At 58.3% G+C, this 26,441-nt stretch overlaps 1 protein-coding gene across 6 annotated transcripts in view; it reads right to left on the bottom strand.

The window, feature by feature from the left end:
• CASZ1 (castor zinc finger 1) overlaps positions 1 to 26,441 on the bottom strand; it is a 149,919-nt gene that overhangs the window by 35,831 nt on the left and 87,647 nt on the right. For 4 of the 6 annotated variants that reach the window (XM_081220860.1, XM_081220864.1, XM_081220865.1 and 1 more), the window contains exons 1-2: positions 20,117 to 20,419; positions 19,640 to 19,678 (exon numbers count right to left, since the gene is read on the bottom strand). The exons of 1 other annotated variant lie outside the window; for it this stretch is intronic. In XM_081220860.1, the coding sequence (XP_081076986.1) occupies positions 19,640 to 19,678; positions 20,117 to 20,165 (88 nt within the window). In that variant the 5' untranslated portion in view covers positions 20,166 to 20,419. Of the gene's footprint in view, positions 1 to 19,639; positions 19,679 to 20,116; positions 20,420 to 26,441 lie in introns of those variants that run through there. One more of the 6 variants, XM_081220862.1, reaches the window with a different exon arrangement.

Raw genomic sequence — 26,441 nt, 5'->3', positions numbered from 1 at the left:
CCTTCCCTGCCACTACGGGACAGCATCCAGCCCGCGGAGACCACGCCTGGGCAGCTGGACTTTGGCAGCTTCCAAATAAGACAAACTGACATTAGGAACTTGGCCGCCCTCTTAAAAACCTCCCACTTTAAGCAAGTTACATCTCTGCCCCGGACATCAGTGTCCTCACCTGAGATGTGGGGTTGTTGAAAGGAGGACATGGGGTGACATGTCTGGCCCAGAGCCGTGCAGCACGGTGCCTGCCACCGTACTGGATGGGGACTGTGGACAGGGTCCCCGCCTCAGTAGCAGGAAGCGCCGGTGCAGTCAGGGCAGAGTCCAGCCCTGCACGGCCCTGCCTTTGCCCAGGGATCCGGGAACCCTCAGCGTCCTCCTACTTCCCCACCTGCCACAAAGCCCTACTTTCTCCTTGGGCCCTCCCACCCTGGAGGCCCCGAGCCTCTCTCAGGACGCATCCCACCCTCTGGGCGAGCCTGAATGTGGACAGCCCAGGACGGGCCCCACGGTGTTCTAGGCGCTCAGCAACAGCAGCACGGGAGCACCCTGCTAAGGCCAGGCCACCCCCAGCCCTCGCGGGACGCAAGCCCACCCCCCCAACTGTCATTAAAATAACAAGTTTCTGTTACAATCTAAACATTCCCACATCGCATAAAGGGTTATATTACACCCGAGTCACTCCCGGGCCCGTGTTTGCACAGAAAAGCTCACGGCAGGTCCCCCCTCCTGACGAAGTGACTTATTAAAGTTTAAACAGTAATTAACAGAACAATAAAAATAAAGGGATGTTTGGGGAGTCATAGCGCACACAGGGTTTTTGGCAGTGCCAGCAGTTTTTCAGTGCCCTGCGCTGGCAGCAAAATGTGACTGTGAAGCCAGGGGGCACGGAGGACCGGGCCAGCGTTGGGTCGGGGAGACTCCAGGCCTAGAAGGTGAGAAACTGAGGGCAGACGGGAAGGAGGGGAGGAGGTCCGGGAGGCCCTTCTGGAGTCTGTACGGGGCCACCAGCCCCACTGGGATCCGGGGTAGCAGGGTGGGCACGGTGGGAGCAGGAGAGGAGGTCTGACACTGGCAGGAAATCCGCCGAACCAGGGTGCGGAGGCTCTGCGATGCCAGAGCCTAGCTTGGCCCCAGGCACTTTCTGGGAGCGCAGTGCCCTGGTCACATCCAGCCAGCTCCGGCATGGACCTGACTGGGGGAGGCACTGGGTACCCAGGCACCATGAGCACCACTAGACCCTGCGGTTAATGATTCCTGGGCCTGGACCCCAGCCACTCTGGGCTTCTCTCCCAGTGGGGCAAGTACCTCTCCCTGCTCCCGTGGCCGGGGCGGTGCAGCGTACACCCCTGAGAACTCTCCTGAAGCCACTGGCCCCTACTAACAAGCATGAGTTAGGACTCAGGGGACAAGCCTGCCTCTCTAGCCTCTGGGAGGGGGAGACCAGATGGCCCGACTAATGCTGGGCCCCACCTGAAGGGAGGAAGTACCCGGCTCACTAGGCCAAGGTGGGCCCCACTGGTGGAGTCCTCCTTTGCGAAGGTCCACAGGGAGCCGGGCCTGGGGGGCTGGCCTAAGGCCAGGACGCCCTGCAACTAGCAGGCCAGGCCTCTCATCCTTCGCCTCTCCTGTTCTCCCTGCACAAGCTCTACCCAGAGGCTGAGACACCTGGGCTGGGGGCGGGGGTGGGGGTGGGGGTGGAGGCAGGGAGGAGCCTCGGGGAAAGGAGGGGCTCCACCTGGACGAGGCCAGCGCGCTCAGTACTTTACTTTTCCCCGAAAGCCTTGGGGGCCGGAGAAGAAGGGACAGCAGGAATGCTTGGTGGCAAAACAATGCACGTGTTTTATCTCATGCCAGCCGGGTGATGGGCACCAAGGTACCGCCGGGCTGGCCCTAGACTTACCAGCTCCCCAAGCTGCCCTCTCACTTCTTCCTTCTCCCAGACTCCCTGGGCCCCAGCTGTCATAGGCTACGTTGGTGGGGTGCTCTCCCAGGGCCGTCCCCTGACCTTGCACCCCAGAAGCCATGGCCAGCCTTGGTGCCCTCGCCTGTCCTTCCTCTCCAAGGACAGCCTCTGTAAAAGCAGTGTTCCCTCCTCACCACAGGACATGAGTCCCCAAAAGTGTTTTTTCAGTATAGCATCCCCAGCTCAGGCTCTCCCAAGTAGGGCAGAGCGAAGGGTGCGACACGGGGACACCGCGAGGACCATGACGGTGCCCTCCACCTTCCTCTTGGCCTTCTCCATCTCTCTCAGTGCCAACCTGCCCGGGCCTGCCTGGGGATCCTGGTTCTGCCGTAGCCTCCCTCTACCCTGGTGCCTGCCGCTGGCAGCCTGGCCCAGTGTCGAGTCCAGAAGCCAGCCCCTGGCCCAGGTAAGCAGCCCCACCAGATCCCTGGCACAGGTTCCCCTGGTCTTTCCTCCACGTCACAGCTGCAGGGGCTGACGTGAGCAGCTGCAAGCCACGCGTGGAGGTGAGACGCTGGGCTGAGGCCAGAGGCTCTCTCTAACCTCGTGTCTCCTAGGATCTGGCTCCTGGGCAGCTGGTGGGCACAGAGGGCAGGAACTCGCTTTGGCTGGGCCTCCACGGTGCCCGCCCATGCCACTGCCTCTCAGCAAGGCCCCTGCAGGCACAGTCGGCCAGGGGAGCACAAGGCCCCAAGGACCTGGGATCTGGGCACAAACTTTGCTTCAAAGACGTGGAGAAGAGCTGGCAGCTTTCCTTTCCCTCTTTTCCACGCAGAGCTCGTTGGGGCTCCACCCCCTGCCCCGAGATGAGGGACCCTCGGTGAGGGGAGGGTAGAGAGTCAGGCAGAGAGAGCTCAGGACGGGGGCAGGCGATGCTTCCCAAGCACCCAGCTGCTCTGCTCGGGAGCCAGGCTGCGAAGAAGACCGACAGGAGCTCCAACCCCCTCGCCAGAGGAGGCTGACTGAGTCCCCCGGTGCCCAAGGAGGGCAGGCGGGGACAGAGTTCTTCTAACTGGTGTGCTCTAAGGTGGGCAAACTGGGAGCAGGCTGCTCATCCTAATCTGCCGTTTCCAGAACCCCCAACTTCTCCCCTGCCCCCATGGCACGGCAAGGAGCTCTGGCTGGACAAGGAGCTCCTGCGGGTGGCAGCTGTCAGGGTCATGGCTGTCCTAGATTCGTACAGAACTTTAGAACTGGAAGGGGTCTGAGGCCCGAGAGGTCGAGAGACTTGTCGAAACCCCACGTCACTCACACGTCAGGACCAAACAAATCCAGAGGCCCATTTCCTGACCTAGGCCCTGTCATGACCAGCAGATCAAATTGCTCCACGTCTGTGTTTTAAAAGGGAATTTTCTGTGACCTTGGAGACCGCTCCAGGGCCCATCAGCCCCGAACACCCCACGGATTCCCTGCTGGAGAGGCTTCAAGCTCCACATTTGCCCACCTGGGCAAGGACCCCAAATGGTTCTGAACCAGCACCCCGAGGGTGCAGGGCCTGGGATTCAGGCTCCTCAACTCTCCCAGGGAAGCACAAGTGGCATCTGGCTCTATGATCTGGCTTACCCCCGGAAATGGGTAGGACACGTGGGTGGCTGACCATGTGGGAGGGAGCGCCTGGGCACATGGAGGGCGCTCCGGTGTTGGCGGGAGGGGCCTCCTCTTTCAGGGACTGAGACCTTCAGAGCTTGTGAGCTGTGCTCTGAAGGGGAGACAGGGCAAGCGCTATTCTTGGATTAGAGGAAGGGCCTGGGAGAGGCAGGCCCCGGGCAGGTAAGCACAGCCTCCAGGAGCCCCAGGAAAGAAGGCGGGGGTGGCAGCAGGTGGCAGAGAGGTGCTATGGACGACACTGCCACCCCACCCTCCCTACAGCCCATCTCCACAATCCCCTTGCTGAGGCCAATGACGATGACATGAGGGGCCTAATTTAGGAGTATTTTTAAAACTGTGGCCCTGGTGGAGGGGTTTAGCAGTTGTCAGCCATCTGGAGTAAGGAATTACCGTCACCTCCCTGATCCTATAGTCCCTAAACCCAAAGCTGGCTATGGCTCAAGGGGGGGGGGGCAGCAGGTGGGTGGGGGACGGGGCCTATTCCAGGGCGGGGCTTCCCACAGGCCAGGAGGCACCTCCCCTCACCCTCAGAGGGGGCCTGGGGCAGAGGGGGAGGGGGCCGGAGAGCTCCGTGTCCTCTGTGCCCACGCGGGCTCTCCCACTCGCTCACGCACGCGCACTCCCTGGGCCATGCCGGCTCGCGCAGGGGCCGTCAGGTAAATTAGATCTGAAAGCTGACAATTTCTGACCATATTTCCTTGATTATTTCAAACAAATGCACAGCAGCCGCTGTAAGGAGATTAAAGTGACATAAACGTCCCGGGTGGGAGGGGGGAGGGCAGAGGATTCAGGTCACCCCCATCCGTCCCCCGCCTGACAGACGCTATATCGCTATCCAATCCAATAAAAAATCCCCCCCTTTTGCTTTAATTAATTTTACAGCTAGCTTGCTTAATTACTTTCAATCAAAATCCTCCTGCCATCGCAAAATTAGAGATGGTTGAGCTCCATTAGCCTAAATTCTTCATTTCCATATAGAAAAGAGGCTGTCTGCATAGCCAGCCTGGGCCCCCGGCAGGACAGACGCCCATGTGCCCGCCCGCTGCCAGCCAGTCCACTCCTGGCTTCCGCTCCATGGCTATCTCTGGCCTGTGCACTTCCCCTTATTCTCCTCCGTCCTTGCTCCTTGGGCTGAAAGAGGTGAGGTCTAGAAGGGGTACACTCCCCCGCTGCCCCCAACTCTTCCCGATTCGTGCAGGGACTGCAGAGCTGGGCTGGACTGCCAGGGTTGGGCTGCCCCTGGCAAAAGGAGGGATGATCCTGGGATCCTGCGACCCTGCTAAGGGGCCTCTGCTGCTCCCAACCCAGGGCAGACAGTTCTCCTGGGCTCTCTGCCTCATCCCTCCTCACGGGGCAGAGCTCCCAGCAGAGCAGGACCACTTCTAGCCTTGGACTTAGGCCCAGTAGGTAAAGACCCCTGGAACCAACATCATGCAGGGTCACCTCTCTGCTGCTTCCTGGCTAAGGCCCTGCTCACTATCAGGGCGACCCCAGGGCCAGCTGTCTCCATGGTGCTCACAGGCAACACGGCGGCCCCCACAGACTCCCGTGTTCTCCGGGGGCCCCATGTGGGCCCCTGCTCATCCTTCCGTATCCCCGGTTCCCAGCCTGCAACAGCTGCCCTGCTCCTCCACGCCCAGCCTGGGTCGGGTGGGTGGCAGGTCTGGGCTCTGTCCACATCCTGCGCCTGCCCCCGCTCCCTTCTCTCCCCTCCACCTCCTCCTCCTCGCAGCCCCCAACCTCCACTCCGGAAGCTCCACTTCAGGTTTTCCAGGCTACAGCCCCGAGTGTCACCGCAGGGTCCAGCCCAACCTGGGCTCCAGCTGATTAAGGATCTGCAACAGGATGTAAGGATTACAGTAAAACCTGGCTCCGGATCTACAGGGGCAGTGGGCCAAGTCCGGGCTCTGGGACTCCCCTCGCCTCCCCCTTCGGCACGCCCCCTTTCCTCTGAGATGCTGAGGGCCAAGAAAGCCTGGGCCTCTGGGCCCTTCGCGGGATCTTGGCTGGACGCTGGGAATTGGATGACAAGGGGCAGCATGTGGGACTCAGGCCAAGTCTGGCAGGAAGGCAGGACTGGCATGGGGTGAGGAAGGGGATTTATGGCTGAAACCTGCCCTAGACCCTCTATGGGGACAGGAAGCCAACCTGGTCCTCCCTCTCAGGGGACCCGCATGGAGGTGGGGTGTCCTGGGTCTGACTTCTGGGAGCTCTCAGTGAGGCCCTTCCAGGGAGCAGGCTTTAGGGCTTCCCCATCGCTATGGCTGAAGGATTCTGGGGTTGGGTGAGGTAGCTGGACCTGGACCTGAATCTGGAGCCAGTCTTCCTGGACACCAGGGACCCACGGTCAGTCTGCAGCCTCCTCGCGGATCTTGTGCTAAGGGTTATTTAACCTGAGTCCTCCTCTTCCTGGGTCAGTTGAGTTTCTCAAATACATCCCAAGTACCTTATGGGCACTGTCCCCGCTGGCCCTAGGGATCCAGAGAGAACGGTTTCAGGTATCAGGGAGCTCAGATTCTGATGGGGAAGAGACACCAGCTCCAAAGCATTCCCCACGCCACTGAGGGCACAGAGGGGAGGCCAACTGTGAGTTCCAGGAAGGCTTCCTGGTGTCCAGGCCCAGGCTCTGCCTGGGAGGCCAGCAGGTGCAGAAGGAAAGGGGGGCGGTTCCGCTGGGCTCGGGTTCCTCCAGCCACTCTTCCCTCCACGTAGGGCTGCATCCTCTCTCCTGCCCTCTCTTCCGTGAGTCATCAGCAGGGTAGGCTGGGAGCCCAGGAAAGGCAGGAGCAGCCCCAGGCCTCGGGGGCACTTAAAGACTTCCTGGTCACTCTCCCTCCCCCTGGGGCGGAGCTGAGCTGAATTCTGGCTCTGCCCCTGATGCACCACCATGCCTGGCACAGACAGCCGAGTTGGGAGAAGGGTGGCTGGCAAAGCAAGTTCCAGGTCAGCTGCCCAGAGCTCGAAGGGGCACAGCCACAGTGGGGTGGTGAGGCTCCCCCCATCTCCGGCCTGCCAGCCAGCACCTGTGGCCGGGAGCACCTGCCTCTCGCCCCCCTCACTCCTTCAACTCAGGAAACACTCCTTCGATTTGGGCCTGGCTACCCCTCCTCCTATGCATCCCTCAGGGGTCCCGGTTGAAATTTTCCTTCCTCCGGGAAGCCCTGCAAACTGCAGGGCCCCCTTCCTCTGCCCTCTCATCACACCCGGCTCCGTCAGATGGCACTTCTGTAATAACTTGGTTAATGACCCCTCTATTTCACTCAACTGCAAGGTCTGCGGGACGGGACCACTGTTTTAGCACAGCGCCTGACCCAATAAATATTGACTGAACGGATACAGAAAACTAAGTGCTTCTCAAGTTCATTAGGGGTAGAGCTGGGATTGGGGGTGTGGCCTGACTTCTGTACCAAGCCCTGTGGAGCTCCAGGACCTTTCCTATCTGCGAGGGTAGGACTGAGTCTGAAACCCCTTCTCTTGGGTCTCTGGCCCTCTTGAGCCTCAGGCTCACCTCCAAATGCCCTTCGCAGGGCTCTGCTTGGAGAACAAAAGAGGCCCCAGTTGTTCCCACATTTCTCTGGGAGAGGAACAACTGTTGCCGGCCAGGCCCTTGCTGAATAAATCCAGCAACTGTTTGTAGTACAGCGCAATTCTCTCCCGCTACTCCTGTCTCTGTCCCAAAAAAGGAGAAAAGGAAATCGAAAAAAAGATGGGGGAAAAATCCCATCCCAAGCCCCACGATCTCCCTTCCCCCGCTATCAAGTCCGTCTGAAAATGTTAACACACAGAGGGCACGGGGACAGCCACCTGCCATTGCAGACAACTGGGACAGCCGCAGCAAAGGGTGAGGCTGTGAGATCAGGACCCAAAAAAAGGAGGTGAGGGAGTGAAGGATGGAGGGGGGGGGCATGGGGCAACAGGAGAGATCAAAGAAAATGGAGAGACTTGGAGGGCAGTGAACGCCCAGCCCAGCAGTCGCGGGAAAGGGTCCTGAGGACGAGTGGAGGGAGAGGCCAGAGACCTGCAGAGACACCCAGAACCGGAGGGCCCATGAAGGCTTCAGGAGGCCAGGCTGGATGGGGAGGCAGGAGGTTTCTGTGGGAGCAGCAGGTACAGTGAGGGGAGGTGAGGGAGGGGAAGAGGAGTTGACTGGGTAAGAGGGAGAGAGGTCTATTAAAAACCTCAGTGCATAACACAAAATGTCAGGGTTTATAGCTTCATTCTTGGCATTGCCGGGACTGAGAACCCTGCACAGAAATGTCACCGCTTGTCATGTTTAATCACCTGCTGTTTGTTAACACCTTCCCTGCAAGGAGCCTGTCTCAATCTGCCCCTGGGCCCCCAAGGGACCCGGAAACAGAAAACATCCCCATCTCCTTCTTGGTCCCGCCTCAGGGTCTCAAGGGAGGAGCTCCATTTGCCATCCACCTGAAGGTCTCCCAGGAGCCCCACAGTGACCCTTCCTATCAGGCAGGCCAAGGAAAGGGACCCATATGGTCCTGGCAAGGGGCTAGGACCTCTGGCCGGGGATGGTATGTTTCAAGTGGCCAGAGCCAGGGTGCTCCCAGGCTGACTCCCTTTCTCGTGCTCCTTCCACCTGCCTTTCTAGGGCTGCCTGTCCCTTCTGTCCAATCCACTCCTGTCCCCCCACCCTGGGTGGAAGAGAAGATAAATAAAAGAGGGCCCGCTCAGAATCCCTGCAGCCTGGAATCCACCGATCTGTCTGCTTGAACAGCAACTGCCACACAACATCTAACATTCAAAGCCACCATCCTTCTAGTCACAATCCTGCATCACGCCATCTGTGTTCTGACGTGGCTCTCTCCCGGAGCACGCTTTGCTAGGTTGTTTAGACTAGGAATTCTCAGTCTTACTGCCCCATAATTCCTCTCTCTGGGGTGGGAGGGTGGAGTAGGCCACTCAAGCAGCGCGTGTCTTCCCAAGCACACCTGGCTGTTCCCCACCCCTGAAAGCATGGTATGGTTAACACCAGGCAAAGGGCTGGGTCCTCTCTCAAATGACACCTACACAAACTCAACACAGCCCCCAGACGCAAAGCCCATGCAGGGACAGCTAGCTGTCTGCAGAGCAGCAACTTGATCCTGTACAGTTCCCGAGGTAGCCCCGTTACTTCTAGAAGCAGTGAGGGCCAGTGGTGAGCTGAGCTGCAAGGGTCTCCCGATCTTTCCTTCCAACAAAATCCATGCTTACACAGAAACGTATCTGACAAACATGCATCCCAGGAGAATGCCCGTTCATTCAGACTTTCTTCCTGAAGAACGCTTTGTCCAGTCCATTCATTCCCATTTCAATAGAAACAAGTCAGAATGTTTTTCAACTCCCCTTTGCTACTTCCCTGCAAACAGACGGGAGCACCCCTTTCTCAGGAGATAGGCAATAATGAATGCTTTTAGAGGAGGCTTCCTCCAAAAAGTTCAAAATGCATTTGCATCAACAATTGCCTTTTACCTCGCAGGGAAGGCCCGGGGATGCGTCCACGTGTTACGGCTGGGATATAGGTGGAGCCCAGAGATGGGGATGTGGGCCAGGCAGCACAGTCAATAACCAGGGCTGAAAGCGGCCTCCACTGCACGCTGCCACTGGAACGGTCCTTGGGGAAGCCCTACTCTGGGTCTGTCTCCCTGCATTTGGAAAAAAATCCCTAAGTGTCTCTGGGCCACCTGTTTCCCCACTGGTGAAACGGGACAACTCCCTGTGTCTTTCTCCGAGGGAATTGATGAGAAGAAATGGATAGTAGGTGTGGTGTGCCTGGAGTCTCTTGGAAGGAGGGCACTGGGTAAACTCATGGGGTTACTGCCGTCATGATTCTGCATGTTGCACCCCTTCCACTACGGGGGGAGGGGGCTCAGTGTTACAGGGTGGGGAGGAGTGGGGCCTCAGCTGCAAGACCTTTCCTACGCCCAGCAGAGGTTTTCAGGCAGTGGCCTGTCGTGCCTGGGGAGGTGTGTGTGCACACCCGCTCGAGTCCACATGCACCTGGCTGAACGCAGCCCACGGAGCCGGAGCCAGGCGGTTTTCGGTGGTGCCAGTTGTTAAGTAACCCATCCTGGACTGAGACTATCCTAGTTCAGGTGCTCAGGCTCGCCAGGACCCTGAGGGAGGGGCTGCGTCAATAAGCCCATCCTTCCGCCTCCAGGCCTGAGGGGGTTCACGGGCCGTGGGTCTTTCCAGTCCTGGGCAAACCAGGGTGAGTGGTCACTGCATCGCTGACCACATGGAGTGACAGCTGGAAACTGCTCCCGAAGCCCCTCCTTGGGTGTCAAGAGAAGCGCTCCACGTCCTGGGTGCACTGCCCACGTGGGGCGGGAGGTCAGACTGGAGCCCCTCCCACCTTGGGGATTTGAAAAGCTGGTCCCCGTCATTGAAGGGGACCCTGAGCATACATGGAACGTGTCCTCCCAACTCAGCAGGCCAGGGCGGAGCCCCAGAGGAGCCAGGAAGCAGGGCCTGGCCTGAGGTTCAGGGGAGCCCCCTGGTTCAGAACTGCTTTGTCCAAGCCACTTGGATTTATCAGATGAGCACGGCCTCCCGGCCAGGCCCCCTGGTATAATCCTTTCATTAATTTACTATTGGATGGGAAATTACTCCTTACCCAGGAATATAAGTTTTCATCTTATTTTAAGTTAGGTTCTTAAAGCAATTACCCAGGCATCTGGCGATGACTTCACCGCTGCGGCCGGGCCCTGGAGAGGAGAAGGGCGGCCCTGAAGCTGCACAGACCCCGGGCTCCCGGCCCCGCAGGGGAGTTCAAGGAGAACTGGGAGCCCCTAAACAACTGTCCTGGGTCCTGGGAGGGAAGTGGGGGGCACACCGTCATCTCTGATATTTGCTGTTTGTGAAAACACTCCTCTCTAGCACCACCTGCCCCGTGAACCTACTGGTGACAGTTGCTGAAAAGCCTCAGCAGCTGGTGCCGTGGGAGCATTTTCTATTTTTAATTGTTTGATCGGAATATTAACTCATTTAGGCCTGTTCCCAAGACACACTTCCCAGCCAGAGGGTTTCCCCCATTCCCCAGACCTTCTTCTCTCCCTGTCCAGTCAGAAGTCAACTTTGAAATTAATAACCAGATACACAGACCTCTGCAAGTTTGCACAGGATCAACACACCGGAGAGAAAAAGAAAGACGGTCCTCGCCGGCCACAGGGTGGCCCCGAGCCATCCTCTCAGCCACCAGGCGGGGGAGGTGGCTCAAGCACCTAAATGCCCCGCTGCTCCTACCTGACCCCACTTTTCCTGGCCAGCCTCTCCCTGTCCCCTCCGGTCAGCCCCACTGACCCAGTCTGCTCACTTGTCGACCTCAAGGGCGGGGACGCTCAGGAGGCTCCCAGGGAGGGGGCGCCGGGAGGGAGGCACGTGGCCCTGGGCTCAGAGGGGCCGGGCCAGAGGCTGACTTTCCTTTCAGCTTCCACTTCCGAGAGGGAGGGAGAGAGGGCAGCCTCTCCACGGAGCCACAGGAGAACGTGCCAGCCAGTCCTCCCCGGGAGCAACACCAAGGGCTCCAGGCCCAGCCCCGATGGGAGAGTCACCCTGCTCATCCTGAGCTAAGTGTTGCTCCCCACGCTGCTGGGGACAAACCTAACCCCGGTGGCCCCCTTACCTGTCCTCGGAAGGCCCTCGACCCAGCACTGGGGCCACTTGGCCTCTTCCCCCTACATGCCCTTGGCCCCCCTGCCGTGCTCTTCCCTCTCAAGGTCACAGGGCTGTCCACACCAGGAATATTTACTCACCAGACTGGCCCTGTTAGCAGCACTCACCACAAATATGCTTTCTGATAAAGTTGGCAGAAAAAAGTTCTAGAGCTGGAAACAGTGTCAGAAATCATCCCCCACCCTCACAGTGTGAGGCTGTGAACAGGTCGCACAACCAGCCGGCCAGAGTCCTGGGGGAGGCTTTTGTTGCTCTCACTTTTCTTCTTCCTGTTTTACTTCCCAACATACAGCCTGTTGCCAGGGGACCAAGGGCTGGGGATGGCTCTAAGCTCGTACTGGGTCTTGGCCCCCAAAGGGCGCAGCCCAGAGGCAGGGGCGTGGGGAGCGGCCCTCTGTTTCCTCCTGCCAGGAGCTCTCTCAGTGGCCTCTGGAGGACAAGGCCGGGCGGCCTCTTACCTCTGCTTCTCTCTGGGCCGTCTCACCTCGCTGAGCCCCCTTCCCACCCGCCCGCCCTTCCTCTGTGCACATGGGCTTTAATGTTTTTATTACCTGTTTGACTCACTGCCTTATTGCTTCTCCCCTTAATGGGGCCGTAACCGTGGAAACAAGGAATAAACGGCCACCAGAAAATGAGATGATTAAACAGGTCACCCTGGCAAAACAAACTCAGCCAAGGAAACTCTGGGAGTGGGGAGGGTAGGCTCCTCCTCCCCTCACCCTTGGCCAGAAGGCTTGGACCAGACCCCAGACCAACGTCCCTGTCCCTGGAACTGGGGCAGATGCAGTGGGGCGCCCCCTGCAGGGCAGTGGGACACCTGGTCTATCCCTCCCCAGGCTCCCCTATCTCCCAGGCAGCCCTCCTGGCTGGCCTTGGGCCTTGAACTCTTTGGCTGAGGGGTGGCAAGGAGGAAGGCACTGGCCTAGAGGGAGGTGAAGAGCAATGCCAAGGAGAAGATGCACTTCCTGGTGACACGACGTTCTAGAATTCGCTCCCTGCTGGCTTCCTGGATGCCTCCTGCTTTCTCACTGGGCTGGAGTCCCCCACCCGATGCATCTCCTGCTCTCACGCAGCATATTCCCCACCCCACCCCCGGCCTCCAGGGGTCCCTTAGTTCATGGAGAAAGCCCTATACTAAAAGGCCAATGTACGTCGAGGTTCAACTCGGGAAGCTTTCTCCTGGGAATCCCTGGTCTTTGGAGCCACACAATGTGTCTGTGTGGCTCCAAACCCACATCCTGGACCAACCTGCTCCCACAAGCCTCAGGTCAGAAGGCTACAAGAGACGGCCCTTGTGACTTCAGGAAGGACTCCTTGGCCCCTTGGCACTGGCCAAGACTGTGGGTCCAGGAGAGCCCCCAGGAGGCAGCTCATGGGAAGCTCTAAGAACAGACCCCACAGCCCGATCAGGAGCAGCCCAAACACCACGCCGGGGGGCAGAGGTCCAAAGCCCTGGCCACGTGGGGCAGGCCGTAGTACGAGCCACCCCCTCCTTCTGGCCTGACTCCCTGCACTGCGTCTACCCAGCTGGAGGGGTCCTGGGAGTGTGAGCAGGACCTAGAAAGGAGGCGCATGCCATGGTGAGGTCTGCTGCGGGGAGACGGAGACGGGCACGGGAGGAGATAGAGCAAAGTCGGGGACCACCCACTGGTACTGCCCCCGTCCCCTCCGGGGCAGCAGACTGCGTGTGCAAGTGTGACCTCACGGCAAGACCCCCCGCCCCCGAACCCGGTCACGGTTAGCAGCTACTGGGGCCCCATCAACCACTCCCACCCACCTTCGTCCTTATGCCCACTTTGCCCCTTCGTGTCATCCCTCATCCCAGCCCCACTCCTTCCTGTAAACCAGGCGTAGAAAGCTCTCGAGGAGCGAAAGCCCAGGTCCCAAGGGAATCACCAAATGTTTCCTGCCTGCCTCCTGCTAAGAAGCTGGCGAGGCAGTTGGCGAAGAGGCACAGGAATCAATCAATTCCACCAGCGCTCACAGTGGGAAGGCGCGAGACCAGCCCTGTACCGCACACGCGGAGGAGATGCGAACCCAGAGCCAACTCTAATAATGGTCACCATTACAAAAAGCAGTAGCGGAAGAAAGCAGGGTTCCCGGCCTTGGTCTCTTGGGGCAGGGTACAGAAGCCTGAGTGCCGCCCTGACACACCAATGTCATGGGTATAACCAGATGCTCAGAGCAGCAGGCCCCCAGCCAACCTCTGACCTCTTGTCTCTTTCCAGGGCCAACTGGGTGTGAGGTGGCAAAAGGGGAGGGGCAAGAAGGTAGGCAGGAGGGTCTGGCTTTAGGGAGCTGGGTGGCCTGGGCCAGAAGAGGCAGAAAACTGTGGTTGCACAATGGGAAGCAGCCGGGGCGGTGGGCTGTGGGGTGGAGGAGGGAGAGGAGTACAAGGCAAGAGAGAGAAGAGGCTGGTGGAAGTCTAGAAGGTGTGGGTGATACAGGAAACATCGTTTGTCTATCTCCATCTGTCCCAATACCTCCCATCCTTTGTCACGTTCAAAGGCCACTCCTTCACAAAGCTCCCTGGCTCTCGGCCCCAGCACGCCCACCTGGTGCGACAGATAAACACACCTGTCTCCCTCCACCAGGCAGACCCCAGAAGCCTGGGAAGGACCAGGCGGCCTTCATTTCTGCAGCTCCTACAGCGGGTGCTCCCCAGTGCTTACTGAATTGCAGACCTCACTACTTGCATGGGATTTCCTCCCCTTCAGGGCACGATATGTCCTGATGAGCCTGGGGTATGAGGATGCTATGCTGTGGTGAGGCAGCCAGAGGGGTGAACGCTGGACCACCAAGTTGCCACTTTTTCCAATCAATCCCAGAGAACCAGCCTCCTCTCCTCCGCTCGCTGGGACCACCAGCCCTCCTCCTCCGCCCCTTCCCTGGCTCCTTGCTCTTCCTGCTGTCCTCTGGCCCAGCTAACCCGGAACGGCTGCTGCTTGCCTTGGGGACCCACAGGCTGTCATTACTACAGAGCAACTTCCTTCCCCCCTGAAGAGGAGGAGGAGGAGAAGGAAAAGGAGGGGCAAGAAGAGACGTGGTAGCAGCCCGGGTGGTCAGGGTTTAAAAACCAGCTCAGCGGGGCTTCCCTGGTGGCGCAGTGGTTGGGAGTCCACCTGCCGATGCAGGGGACACGGGTTCGTGCCCCGGTCCCCCGGTCCAGAAAGATCCCACATGCCATGGAGCGGCTGGGCCCGTGAGCCATGGCCGCTGAGCCTGCGCGTCCGGAGCCTGTGCCCCGCAACAGGAGAGGCCACAACAGTGAGAGGCCCGCGTACCGCAAAAAAAAAAAGAAAAAAAAGAAAGGAGGGCTTCCCTGGTGGCGCAGTGGTTGAGAGTCCGCCTGCCGATGCAGGGGACACGGGTTCGTGCCCCGGTCCAGAAAGATCCCACATGCCATGGAGCGGCTGGGCCCGTGAGCCATGGCCACTGAGCCTGCGCGTCCGGAGCCTGTGCCCCGCAACGGGAGAGGCCACAACAGTGAGAGGCCCGCGTACCGCAAAAAAAAAAAACCAGCTCAGGGAGGGCAGTGTAAAGGACAAGCCTTGGGGCCTGGGGTGGGAGAGCGAGGGTGGGGAGCAGGGGTAAAGAAATGGCCTGACTCTTCTAAGAACGGTGGGCCAGGCAGAGGAGGCTGACGGGGGGGGTGGGCAGGCGCATCACTAACCTGGCAGGGTCCAGGAAGAGGAGAAGCCTGGGCCCAGAGCCTCCTGGGTCCCACCCAATCCTCTGCCCAGGGACTTGAGCCAGGGGCAGCAGCTTTAATGAGGAGATGCTGCTGCCGTGACTCAGCCCTCCAAAGGTGCCTCCATTTATTTTATTTTTCCATCATAAAAACCCAAGCTGCAACTCAGCCAGATTCCCTGGCTCTGGGGGATGGGGGAACACCAGCAGTGACGGCGAAGCCCTCAGAGAGGTCTAACTGGACCCAGTGCCCTTCTTAGACAGGAGAGTTAATGGGTTCTCCTGGTTGATCCCCAAGGGAAAAAGGGCCCGGGATGGGGTCCCTGTATGGATCTTTCAGACCTGCCCTCGCTGCCTCTGCCTCCTGTTGGAGAATGGCTACTGCAGGCCTTACATCCAGAGTTTTGCTCTGATATCTTATAACCAGTGCCAGGGCTGGTTCAAGGGGCCACTTCGCAATCCAGAGCTGCCTGTCTCGAATGCTTTGTTCCAAAGAGAAGGTCCAAATGTGTGCTTCTCACCTCGTCCACTCAACCCGTCCTCCAAGATGCCCCACTGAACCCTCTCAGTAAAATCAGGTTGGGAGCTGGAGAACCAGAGACCTTAAAGGTCATCTGATGCTCATGCCCCTCCGAACGTCACAGCCAGCCTCTGTCTGAACGGTACCAGGAAACTCGCGAGTTCGGAGACAGCCCATCCTGTCCTTGGCTCTGACTCCTCCTTCCTGCCAAGATGGCACCGAAGCACCTACCCCCTGCAGCAGACTGGCAAAACCGGTGCCCGACCTGACCGTAGGGACTGGCCCCAGCTTCGACTGGTTGAATGGGTGTACCTGGCCAAGTAAAGGCTCGAGGAAGAAAAATTGAGGACAACCTGCTCTGGCCCAAACTCGGCATGGACACGCTTCCTCCAGAAACAGCACAAGAACCTTCCCAGGCCCCAGTGTGACCAGAGCCAGCAAGGTTCCTAGAAGCCTCCACTCCTGGCAAGGCCCTGGCCTTGAACCGGCGGCTCACAGCAGTCCTGAGAGTCTGGAGGTGGGCTGACACTCAGAGCAGCAACTTTGGGTTGGGGAAGGCAAATTCTTTGCTCTCTGGGGTCAGCTACTGCCTGGAAGAAGCCTGTGGCCTTCCCTCTCCCCTCCTCGAGACTGTGTGTCCGCGAAGCATGTGGCCAGCATGTGGACAACCCACTCCAAGAACCAGGCCACTAAGCCAACACGTCTCAGCTCCCTTGACCCCATCATTCCTGGCCTCGTCCACAGCCGAGGCTGGGGCCAGGCTACAATGTGGGGTGCGGGTGGGGGGGTGGTCTGTGTGCAATGTAAGGGGGTCCAGGCCTGGAGTCCCAGCAGAGCTTATCCCAGGGAAAAAGAAGCAGGCCTGGCTCAGTGAGCAGCACTGATCCCTCCCCCTGACTCACCCTGACAACACAGCTACAGCCACAGTGCCCAGTGCTCAGTGGTGCCCCTCAGGGCTCCCCCTGTGGTCCCTGGTCAGCCCTTTGAACTTGCTCTCTTGCCTGTTTGGCCCTTTACCTGGCAGAGCCTACCTTGGATCCTCTGATGGACAGCTCTAGCCCTGGACAGCCCCTCCCCCTCTCCTCAAGACCTCCCTAGGGAGAGTGGGGGCAATTACAACCAGATCCTCAAGAATCAAGGGCAAGTTCCTTCTCAAAGCTCTACTGCTGTTTCAAAGCCATTTTCCGCCCTGGCCTCCAGTTTTTATCAGGGCCTAGGAATCAGCCTAGCGGGGCCTAATCCTGGGGAGCTTCCCAACTGCAGCATGGATTTACCTGTGTCTGAAAGCTTCCTCCCTCCTCCCTTCCCCCTCCTGACTCCCTCCCCCAGGGAAATCACTCTAAAAGGGCCTAATGGAACCATGTCCCCCTCTCTTCGTCTCTCTCCTCCCTCCCTCCCTTTCTTTCTCTTTCCTTTTTTTTTTTATTAGCATTTGTGGAATTTATTCCCAAACTCTCCTAATCTTCCGTACACAACCATTTGATTTGCATAACCCAACCCCCTCTCGTAAAAACTGGCTGCTAGTTTAATTAAAAAATGTAAATTTGCTGTCATCTCGGGGCCTGGTGAATTAGGACGACATCGGCATTTTTTATTGCTAAAGACCTCCAGATTGATCCAGCCCTTGGCTGAACTATGGTGGAAGAAAAGGGGTCCACATGGCCCCTGAGGGTCTTGAGGTTCTGCTGTCCCCTCCTGAGCAGCCCTGGTTCTCCCACCACTGAACTGCTTATGGCTGCAATGTTTCAGAACCTAGAGTGATCACCGGAGTGATGTTAACCCACGACCCAATGCTTACGGGGTCCCTGGTGCCAGCAACCCTCTGGGGCCTGCGTCTCCAGCCTTGTACTGTGCTAGAGAGGCCCTCGGCAGAAGCTGCCTGTGGTCCCCCAAAAGGAGAGAGCCCCTCATCACATCTGCAATGAGTCCAGGCCAGAAACGAGGCCCCTGGCCCTGGCTGTGTGCAGAAGTAACATCCCAGAGGTTGAGGAAAGATGAGCATGCAGTGAGCCCAGAGACAGGCTCAGAGGGGGATCTCAGAGCTCCCACCTGCTTCCCTTTTTTTGTGAAGAGGGGAAAAAGTGCTTTTCTTCTGAAGTTCTGAGATTAAGGGAAACTTTCAAGTTCGAAGAAAAGGCTGAGATGGTATCACCAGATGATTTCTCCAGGAAACAGTCAGAACTTTGACACCTTGGACCTCCCCTCACTGAGTGGCCAGAGTCCAGGCCTGGGTCCTGCTGGGAGGGCCCTGCTCCAGCTACGGGAGGGACCAGCTGACCACAGGGGCCCTTCTAACTTCTAGGAAAAGTTTCCAGAGCCTGTCCCTAGAGGGCTGGGAGAAGTAAGTGCTGGGAAAGATGCTACAAGAGGTTCTGCCACCTGCAGGCCCAGGAGGCCCTCTCTCCAGTCGGGGACACCCCACAGAAGGGCTTTGGAGTCGTGCCCCGACAGCAGGTGGGTATAGGGCAGGAGGATGGACTCCAGCTCCAGTTGGCATATGGGTTAGAAGGAGGAAGCTGAGGGCCCGACTTCCAGCCGAGTAATGCCTAGGTTCCCTGTGCCTGCCCACAAGCAGAGGCTCACCTGCCCCAGGTAGGGGGTGGTGCGTTATCACCACCGGCCCATCTATAAGGTCTGCTTCTTAGCTGGGATGGGGGGGGCGCATTTCTGAAGAAAGGGGGTGGGGCCTGAGAGGGAGGCGATGAGACACCTGACTGGAGGTGGGGAGGGCTGCTTCTCTGTGCGAGTGAAGGGCAGGGAGGGGCAGGGTGGCAGCAGTGGCCTTAGACACCTTACCCACTTTGCCCAGTAGGGGCTGTTGCACCCTTCCTGGGCACAGAGGTCCCCAGGACCTCCACGTCGAATTCTCCAAGATCACACCTGTCTGGACATAGTATTAATATTCCTTCCCCAACAAACACACTTCCCTCCTTCCCAAAGCTGCTGCCATGTCCTGTCACCCATCCTGGGCCCCCTAGTGCTGCCTCCTGCCCTCTCTGCCCACTCCCTTTTGACTTCAGGAGGTCAAATGTCAGTCCATGGATCCCAAGGGGCAATGCCATGAACTTGGGCCGTTATAAACAACCACTCTAACAGCCACTCATACCACCTTCTATAAATGAAACAGAAGGGTTCAGAGATCAATCTCAATGAATTATGAACCTGTTTATCACTGACTTCTTTTAAAGACATTTAGCAAAAAAGACAGCGCTTTTGTCAGCCTAGGATGAGGGTCCTGGTCAAAATTCCATTTCAGTACAGAGGGCTAAGGGAAAGCCTAAAGAACGTAAAGTAAACCTCACTCTGGACTCAGATTGGAACCTCAGATAGGAAGAGAAGAGGAATGTTGAATACAATTATATTAAAACCAATGACACACCAAAATCTCAGCATAAACTCTGCTCCAGGCCAGCACTATGCTACGTGGAACCCTAACCTAGGCGCCATGCTAGGCGCCCCAAAACCCATAGGTCCAAATTCAGTCGTTTGTCTGGTCTACCCTCTCCCAGGGTAGAGGCTAAGGGGGATGGGAGAGAGTCCTGGGCCCCTCACTTTGAACTGATAACAGCCGCCTCACCCCACGGATTCTCAGGTGAAAAATACTCATTAGCCATAATAAGCAGCTTGATCATCCGACACAGCCTTGTCCCACATAAATTAAATTCCTTTACCTTGAGAGAGTCGCCCCGAAACCAGACTAACCGCCTTTCCCAACAGGACGCTGCTTTCAAAAACTAAACCATCCCCCACTAAAAAAATAAAAACACACCCCCCACAGCCAGACACATAGAGATCTTTGCTGGAGAAGAAAAAAAAAAAAAAAACAGAAAAAACACGCAGCCGCTCAAAAAACACGGAGAACAAAAAACAAAAACCCCACGAAAACCCCCTAAATCCTCTCTCTGGGTGCCCCCCAGCTCCCTCTCCCCTAGGTTCTTTCACAATGACAAGCATCAAATTAGTCACAGTCCCTAAGCAAGTAACAAATAATAACAATAATATCATCGGAAGCCTCACAATCCAGAAACTCAGGCAAGAAGCGCAGCCCGCACCGGACCCTCTCCAGACCAGCCCCCCCCCCGCCCCCCCCCCGCCCCGCTCAGCTGCTACCTCATTGGGCTAAAAATAATAACTTCCGTAAAAGAACCGAAAGAAAAGTGAAAGAGCCACCCCTGGTTCCCACCGGCCGGTACCTGTACCAAGATCCATTCTCCTCTCTTTGGTCCCAAACTCTTCGAGGAACGCCAAAAAAAGAAGAGGAAAGAAAAGAAATCTGTTTAGTCTCTCGCAGTGCCCCCCACTACCCACCCCAGCTTTCCCCCTCCGCTCTCCGCACCCTCCCCCCATCGAGGGGCGGTCAAGTCCCCGGGCCTGGGGGAGAAATGAGAAGGGAGACCCGGAGGGAGAGCGAAAGTTTCTCCCTCCCGCCCCTCTCTCTCTGGCGCTCCGGCACGGCACACTCAAAGCAGCTCCTCTCTGCTCTCGAGTTTATTAAACTAAAAGAGAAACTATTTATAGACGCGGCCCGGGTCGGGGGGCCCGGCCGGCCCCCGAGGCCGGGGGGCGCCCCTGCCCGCGCCCGGTCCCGCTCCCGCCGCCCCCGCCCCCGCGCCAGGGTCGGAGCCCCGCGGCGGCGCCCCCTGCCCTCCCTGCCCCACTCCGGTACTCACCATAGTCGGAGAGTCGAAAGCCGAATTCACTTAAATAATCAACTTTCATAATACTTAATTAATGCCTAATTGCGACTGATTACTCCCCGAATAACAAGTTGTTTTAAAGCCCTGATGTCATTGCTCCTGACGGTAACACTCAGGGTAACAGTTTGGCAGGAGGGAACAGGCGGGCGGGCGGGAGCGGCCGGGGGCGCTGCCAGGCGCCGAGGTGATTGGCAGGGCGGCCGCGGCACCGCCTCCTCCCGGCCCGGCCCGCACCGCCCCGGCAGGTGAAAGAGCAGATCTCGGCCCGCCCGCGCGCGCGCCCGCCCGCGGGAGGCTGGAGTGAATGGGCTCGCGCTCGCCCACCCCGCGCCCGCTCCTTCAGGCGCGCCTCCGTCCGTTCCCTCGCGCGCGCGCGCGCTCCTCACACGCGCGCCCTCGGCCTGCGCCCGCTCCCTCACGCTCGTGCGCGCGGCCTCAGCGCACCGGCCCGGGCGGCCCGCCTTCTTGGCTCAGCGATTGCCCAAACCTTAGACTTCGGAGGAGGGAGGCGGGGACTCGGAGCCCGGGGACGGGAGGGAGGGGAGGCGGGAGAGGGACGCGGCGGTCCGAGAGGACCCGGCGGCCCGCGCTCGCGCCCCCGCGCCAACTCTGGCCGGACGCCGCGGGCGGGCGCGCGCTCGCACGCTCTCCTCGGCGCTCCGGCCCCCCGAGCGCGACTCGATGGCGGCCGCGCGGACTCACTCCCCGGCGCCGGCCGTCCGAAGGCTCGCCGCGCGCGCAGCCGAGCAAACTTTTCCGCGCCGGCGGGCGCAGGTGTGAGCGCCGCGGGGTCGCGCCCACCGAGCCGCGCGCCCTGGTGCGCCCCCCGGGCTCTGGGTGCTGGGGTACCAGGCGTTTTGTTTCCTCCCCATCCCTGAATCTCCTCCTGTTGCTGTGGGTGGTGGTGTTTTTTAGCTCTGAGGAGGAAAGACTCTGGGGCCTTGGGCCTGGGTGTCCCGGGGAACACGCGCATCGGCCTCGCGCTGTTCCTCACACCGTGCCCGCCGCAGGCTTCACGAGTGCGGGAGCCCCCAGGGCTCCGCCACTTTGGTTTGGCTTCGCCTTTAAATGCGCCCTGGCTCCCCCGCCCCCACCCCGATTCCGGGTGGACCCCGGCTCCGCGCCACATCACTGCTCTCCAGGCCTTCCTCCTCCCGCTGCCCCGCAGTTCCGCCCCCAGCCCCGCAGTGAGGACGGCACCTCCTTCCTCCCTCACCCTGCCTTGGCCGCCTGTCCTCCAAGGGCCCCCACCACGGATCCGCGCTGTCACTTGGGCTGCCAACCGGCCCTCTTGCCTCTGCCACCTCCCATGCGGGGCCCTGGCAGACAGGGCACAGACAACCCTCAACCAAGGAGCCAGCGTCCTGCCACCTGCCCCTCTGACATCGCCGCATTTCCTGTCTGCCAGTTCATCGCTGGACCAGGGCAACTTCTCTCCTTGCCCTCCCTTCCCCTCAGAGAAAGCACTTTGGTGTATCTTTCGGTCCCCAGATGTCCCTGCTGCAGCCAGATACGTTGAGATTCCTTAAATTTTAGTCATCTAAGTTACCCACTGGGTGGGGGGCAAGGAAGGAGGCAGGCGAGCAGGAAGGTGGGCAGTTCTGCTTGTGAGGTACCTGGATCTCACTGTCCCCAGCTCTCTGTCCCTTCTGCAGCCACCCTGCTGCCTTCCTCCCCTCTCCTGTTTCAGGGGAGGCCACACTGCCTTCAATGAGGGGAGGAGACCAGAACCCAGGCTTTCTTTTCTCTGGTCTTCCGGCAGCATTCAGCAAAATGGCGCTGGACTATTTTTGCAATGGGAAGGGCCCAGGGAGGCCTTGGGGCACGTCAGGGAGTTAACAATCTACTCTTTTTCCCATTTTCCCCTTATTTTTCTTCTCCCTTTATTTACTTTTTTAATTGCACTTGAGTTCCAAATGGCCCCACAGGGAGATTAGCATCCCTCCCCCACTCGACTGCTCTCCCTGTTGCCTTCTTGGCAACCCCCATTCCTGGTTGTCACACAACCCTCTACCCTTCAGACCTGCCCCATGCCTATGGAGGACGAGTAGCTGGAGAGGCCCAGGAGCTCTGAGTGTCCCCCAGTCCTAAAACCCTGAACAAGGGAGCACAGCTCCTTAAACAAGCCAGGCCCTGTGCTCCCCGGAGGCTGGTACAACTGCTGGCACAGGGCAACCAGGCAGCAAGGACCGTGAGCTTCTCCCCGGGTGGGATCTCAGAGAGGGCACTGCGGCGTCCAGGACTGCTCTGGGGTACACACATGCCGCTGGGTTCTCCCACCCGTGACTCCCCAAAGCAAGGCTTACAGCTTTGGGTTGTAACAGCAGTCAGTCAAACCCAAATCCCAATCCTGAAGTGTCTGCTGCCCCATCTGAGCAACTGGGGTGTAGAAGGAAGCCTGAAGACACAGGGGAGAAGGGTGATTTCTGGGTGTATCTGCAATGTGCACATATGGGGAGCTCCCTGCATATGTGACCCACACAGCCTAGGGGCTCCCTATGATGTCCTTCTGGGCTTCTGCTGATGGTGGTCAGGGCATGGGAGGGCATGCCTTCCAGTCACTCACGCAGGACCAACAGGATTGGCTGCACAATAACTTGGGGGCCTCTGGTGGACAAAGGCTGGAGAGGAATGGCTGAAGGGATAGAACTGGAAGAGCCGGACGGAAGGCGGAAGAGGCAGGGCGGGCGAGAGGGGCTCGCCAAGCACAGCCACTGGTAGAGGGAGGCGTGAGCTGCCCGGAGAGCCTCAGCTCTGCCAAGACGATGGCCACAATCAGCCACTGCAGGCTTAAGAGGCTCTGCCCAAGAGCGAGGGGCCTTCCTGAGAGGCAGAGAAAATGAGGCCATCTTAGCATGTTATGATTTGAGATTTGAGAAGGCTGAGGCCGTGTCATGGAGGGGTCCCCCGATTTCTCTTTCTCTCCGTGTGTGTACTCATACCAAGGCCCTGGCACCTCTGAGTCTATGGCCCATTTTGCCTTGAGAACCCTGACGTGGTAACACCTCTTTGACCCTGAGGCCAGGCCACAGTTTCTGTGCCTCGGGCCCGGGGAATGGAAAGCCCAGTGCCACAATTCCTCCCGGTCTCGAGGCCCTGGGCCCAGAGCCACCAGCTCCTCCTCTCACACCCCACCTCCAAGGGAAAACGTGGAGCCCTGCCCAGCAATGCCACCCACCGGGCCCCTCACACGGGTCCAGGGGAACCTGTCAGCTGTCCCAGGACAACCTTCCCTCACTGGCTCCCGGCGCCCTCGCATCCCCAGTTTGCCCACTCATTCCCTCTCCCTCCCGAGCCCGGGGCCTTCTCACTCACCAGCCTATTTACACACCAGGTATCTCATGCTTTATCTGCTCTCATTTTGAATTTGTAACTTTCACATAAACTTGAACAAAGCTCCTTTTGTTCCTGCACCCCACCCCAGGATCCCAATAAACTGGTTCCCTCTGAGGCGACTGGGCCAGGACACAGGAGCCTTGGCCAGACGACTGCGGGTACGTGTGAGCAAGCATGTTCGCACCTGCGGGGAGTCTGTGTGCCTGCGTGTGAGTGCACTCCCCAGGCGGGCGGCGGGAGGGGTCAGGGGGAGCCTTGAGTGAGCAAAGTGTGGATGGGAAGGATGGTGGGGATGGAGGGCAGAGCCCAGATGCCATGGCACGGGGATGGGATAGCCTGCCCGTAGGGCACGAGAGGTCATGGGCCCCGGATGGGTGGGTATCGGGGCAGGGGATCAATGGGGATGAAGAGGAAACAAAGAGCAGAGAGGCACAGCAAAGTGGGTGGCGGAGTGAGGGGCTGAGGCCAGGCTCGAGCTAAGTGTAAGGCAGATACAGGGATCGCATTATGGCGGTCTAGGGGCTGGCACGGCCGCACGCTCAGCCCCGTAATCCTGTTAGCCAGCAATCTCCATTCCGAAAGAGCTTCATTTCTTTGTGAATATTTGTAAACTAGATATCTAATGGAAAATTATAGGAAAATTATAGTGAAATTCATGACGGAGAAATCCGATTATCCCTAATTCAATTATGCCATCTTAGCCCACACAGCACATTTCCCATTTTTTTCCCATAAATACCGATGCCAGGGGTCCCGGTAATCAAATAAAATTGAAAATCATCTTCCCATTAAATTCAATTAGCCGCAATTTCTAAAGCCTATCAGAGATTTTAATTACTAAATTATAAAATTCTCCAATGCTAAATTGAAACCAAAAAAATTGCACATCCTTATATTTCAGAGAAAAAAAAGGGGGGGCCAGCAAAATCCTCGGAAAATGCCCTACTCTCTGTGCCCAGCTCCAAAGCAGGTTCCCCACCTGGAGGGACAGCACACCGCTGCCTACTTGCCAGGCTGAGGACCAAGCCAGGGGGGCAGAGGGGAGGGCCCTGTCAGGGGAGGGGCTGAGGTATATTAATTTAACAGAGGGGCAAAGCACACCTCCAACCCCAAGCAGCTGGAGCTGGGCTGGCCCTTAGAGAGGACTCGCGTCCTCACTGGCTGTCCTGGCTCCTGAGATGCCCTCAACTTTGTCCCCCACGGAGAGTGAGGTCTATAACTGCTACCTTCTTGGCCCGTGGACATGGCTCGGGCCCAGGTCACAGCTTGGCCTCAGGGCAGCAGACCAGAGGCAGCCGGCTTCTTACTCAGTTGCTGGCTCTCTGACCACCCAGCCGGGCCCCCAGACGGCCTGGGCTGGGTCAGAGGTGGGGAGTAGGATGGAACCCGATGTTGAGGGTGGCCAGACATCATAGGAGGGTTCCGTGGCCCTGAGCCTTCTCCAGAGCATTCCCAGGAGCCATGGGTCCTGGCTGTGTACCAGCCTCCTGAGAGAAGAGCTGGGGATGGACATGGCCCAAATTTGGCCTTTCCCTGTACTTCCAGCTCATTCCTTGTTCTTACCCTCTTCTGGGAAGCTGACCGGCTGAACTGGCCAGAAGGAATACCCTTGCCCCGCGGGAGAGCTCACTCTTTTGCCCCCATCTCCTTTTAGGGAAGTGCTGGCCATAACCCCAACGGTAGCCCCTCCTCTCCCCGGCCCCCACACCCACAGGCCACTTACCCCACTCTAAAGTCTGCTCTAGGAGTCAGAAGAGCCTGGGGAGGTGGCACCGGTGGTAGCATAAAGGGACCCTAGATCTGAAACCCAAGGTGGGTGGCTGGGTGGGCAGCTGCTGGGCCCGGCAGTTTCAGGGCAGCCAGGAGCCAAGCTGCCAGCAGCCAAGCTGCCAGCAGCCCAGCACCCAGGGAGCAGGGAGCAGGTTTAATTTGCCAGGCAGTCAGGAGTGCCAGCAGGGGAGGCACCCGCAAACAAAACAAAAACAAAAAAGTTAATTATCTTTGGCTTTTTCTTAATAAATATCCAAACTGGCCCGGCCGGATCCTCCGCTTTGGAGGGAGAGAGAAGAAGGAGGAAAAAACCCCAAACCAAATCCAACAGACTCATTCTCTACCTTTCCCTTTGTCTCTCATCCTTGTATTTATCTCTTATCAGAGGCAGTAACAGTTTCACATTAATTGCCAAATTTTGCAAGTGCAAGAGTGTGGTCACAAAAAGTTGTTTTGGTTTGTTTTGTTTTGTTTAAAGTTTTGGGGTGGGAAAGTGGACATGTGAAGAAGAAAGAGGCAGGCAGGAGGAAAAAAGGCAAGAAGAAACAGGACAGAAGCAGAGGGAGTGAGAAGAAGACAGAAGGAAAGAGAGAGAAGAAAAAACAGAGAAAGTGTGATGCGGGGAACTGAGCTCGTTGCATTGCCCCCAGGGACGCGGCCCAGCCTGTGGCCCCAACCTGGGCAGGGACCTTTCCTGGAATGTTATGTTGGCATTTTATTTCAGTTACAATGATCAGCTATAGGAGATAATGGGGATTTTTCATCTTAAAGCTCCAAACCACCTAGGTCTCATTGGCCACTTGGGCTCCCCTGCTGCTGCGAGTTCGTGTGGCAGCCCCCCCTTCCAGGAGCTTGGCTGGGGAAGAGGGGAGGTTGGCTGTCCTTCTGAGGCGTGTGACTTTTTCTATGTGGAATCCCAAGTATACCTGGGGAGAGAGATGCGTGTTGCCACCTGGGCCTACGTGTTTGGATGGTGCTGATACATGCCTGAGCCCACGCTGTTAGAAACATCTGGTAGGGCACGTGGTGGGGGGTAGGCAGCCAGGACATCGGGCAGTCCCTCACGGAGCACGGGCACTGGAGTCCCACTACCTGGGTTCAAACCCTAGCTCTATCTCTCACCAGCTGTGCAACCTCAATCAAGTCACTGACCCTCTCTGAGCCTCCATTTTCTCAGCATCAAAGTCAATAA

Source organism: Mesoplodon bidens (genome assembly GCF_964165515.1).
Source record: "Mesoplodon bidens genome assembly, chromosome: 2".
Lineage (NCBI taxonomy): Eukaryota > Metazoa > Chordata > Mammalia > Artiodactyla > Ziphiidae > Mesoplodon > Mesoplodon bidens.
Note: the sequence above shows the minus strand (reverse complement) of the source record. Positions and strands in the feature narration are given on the sequence as shown.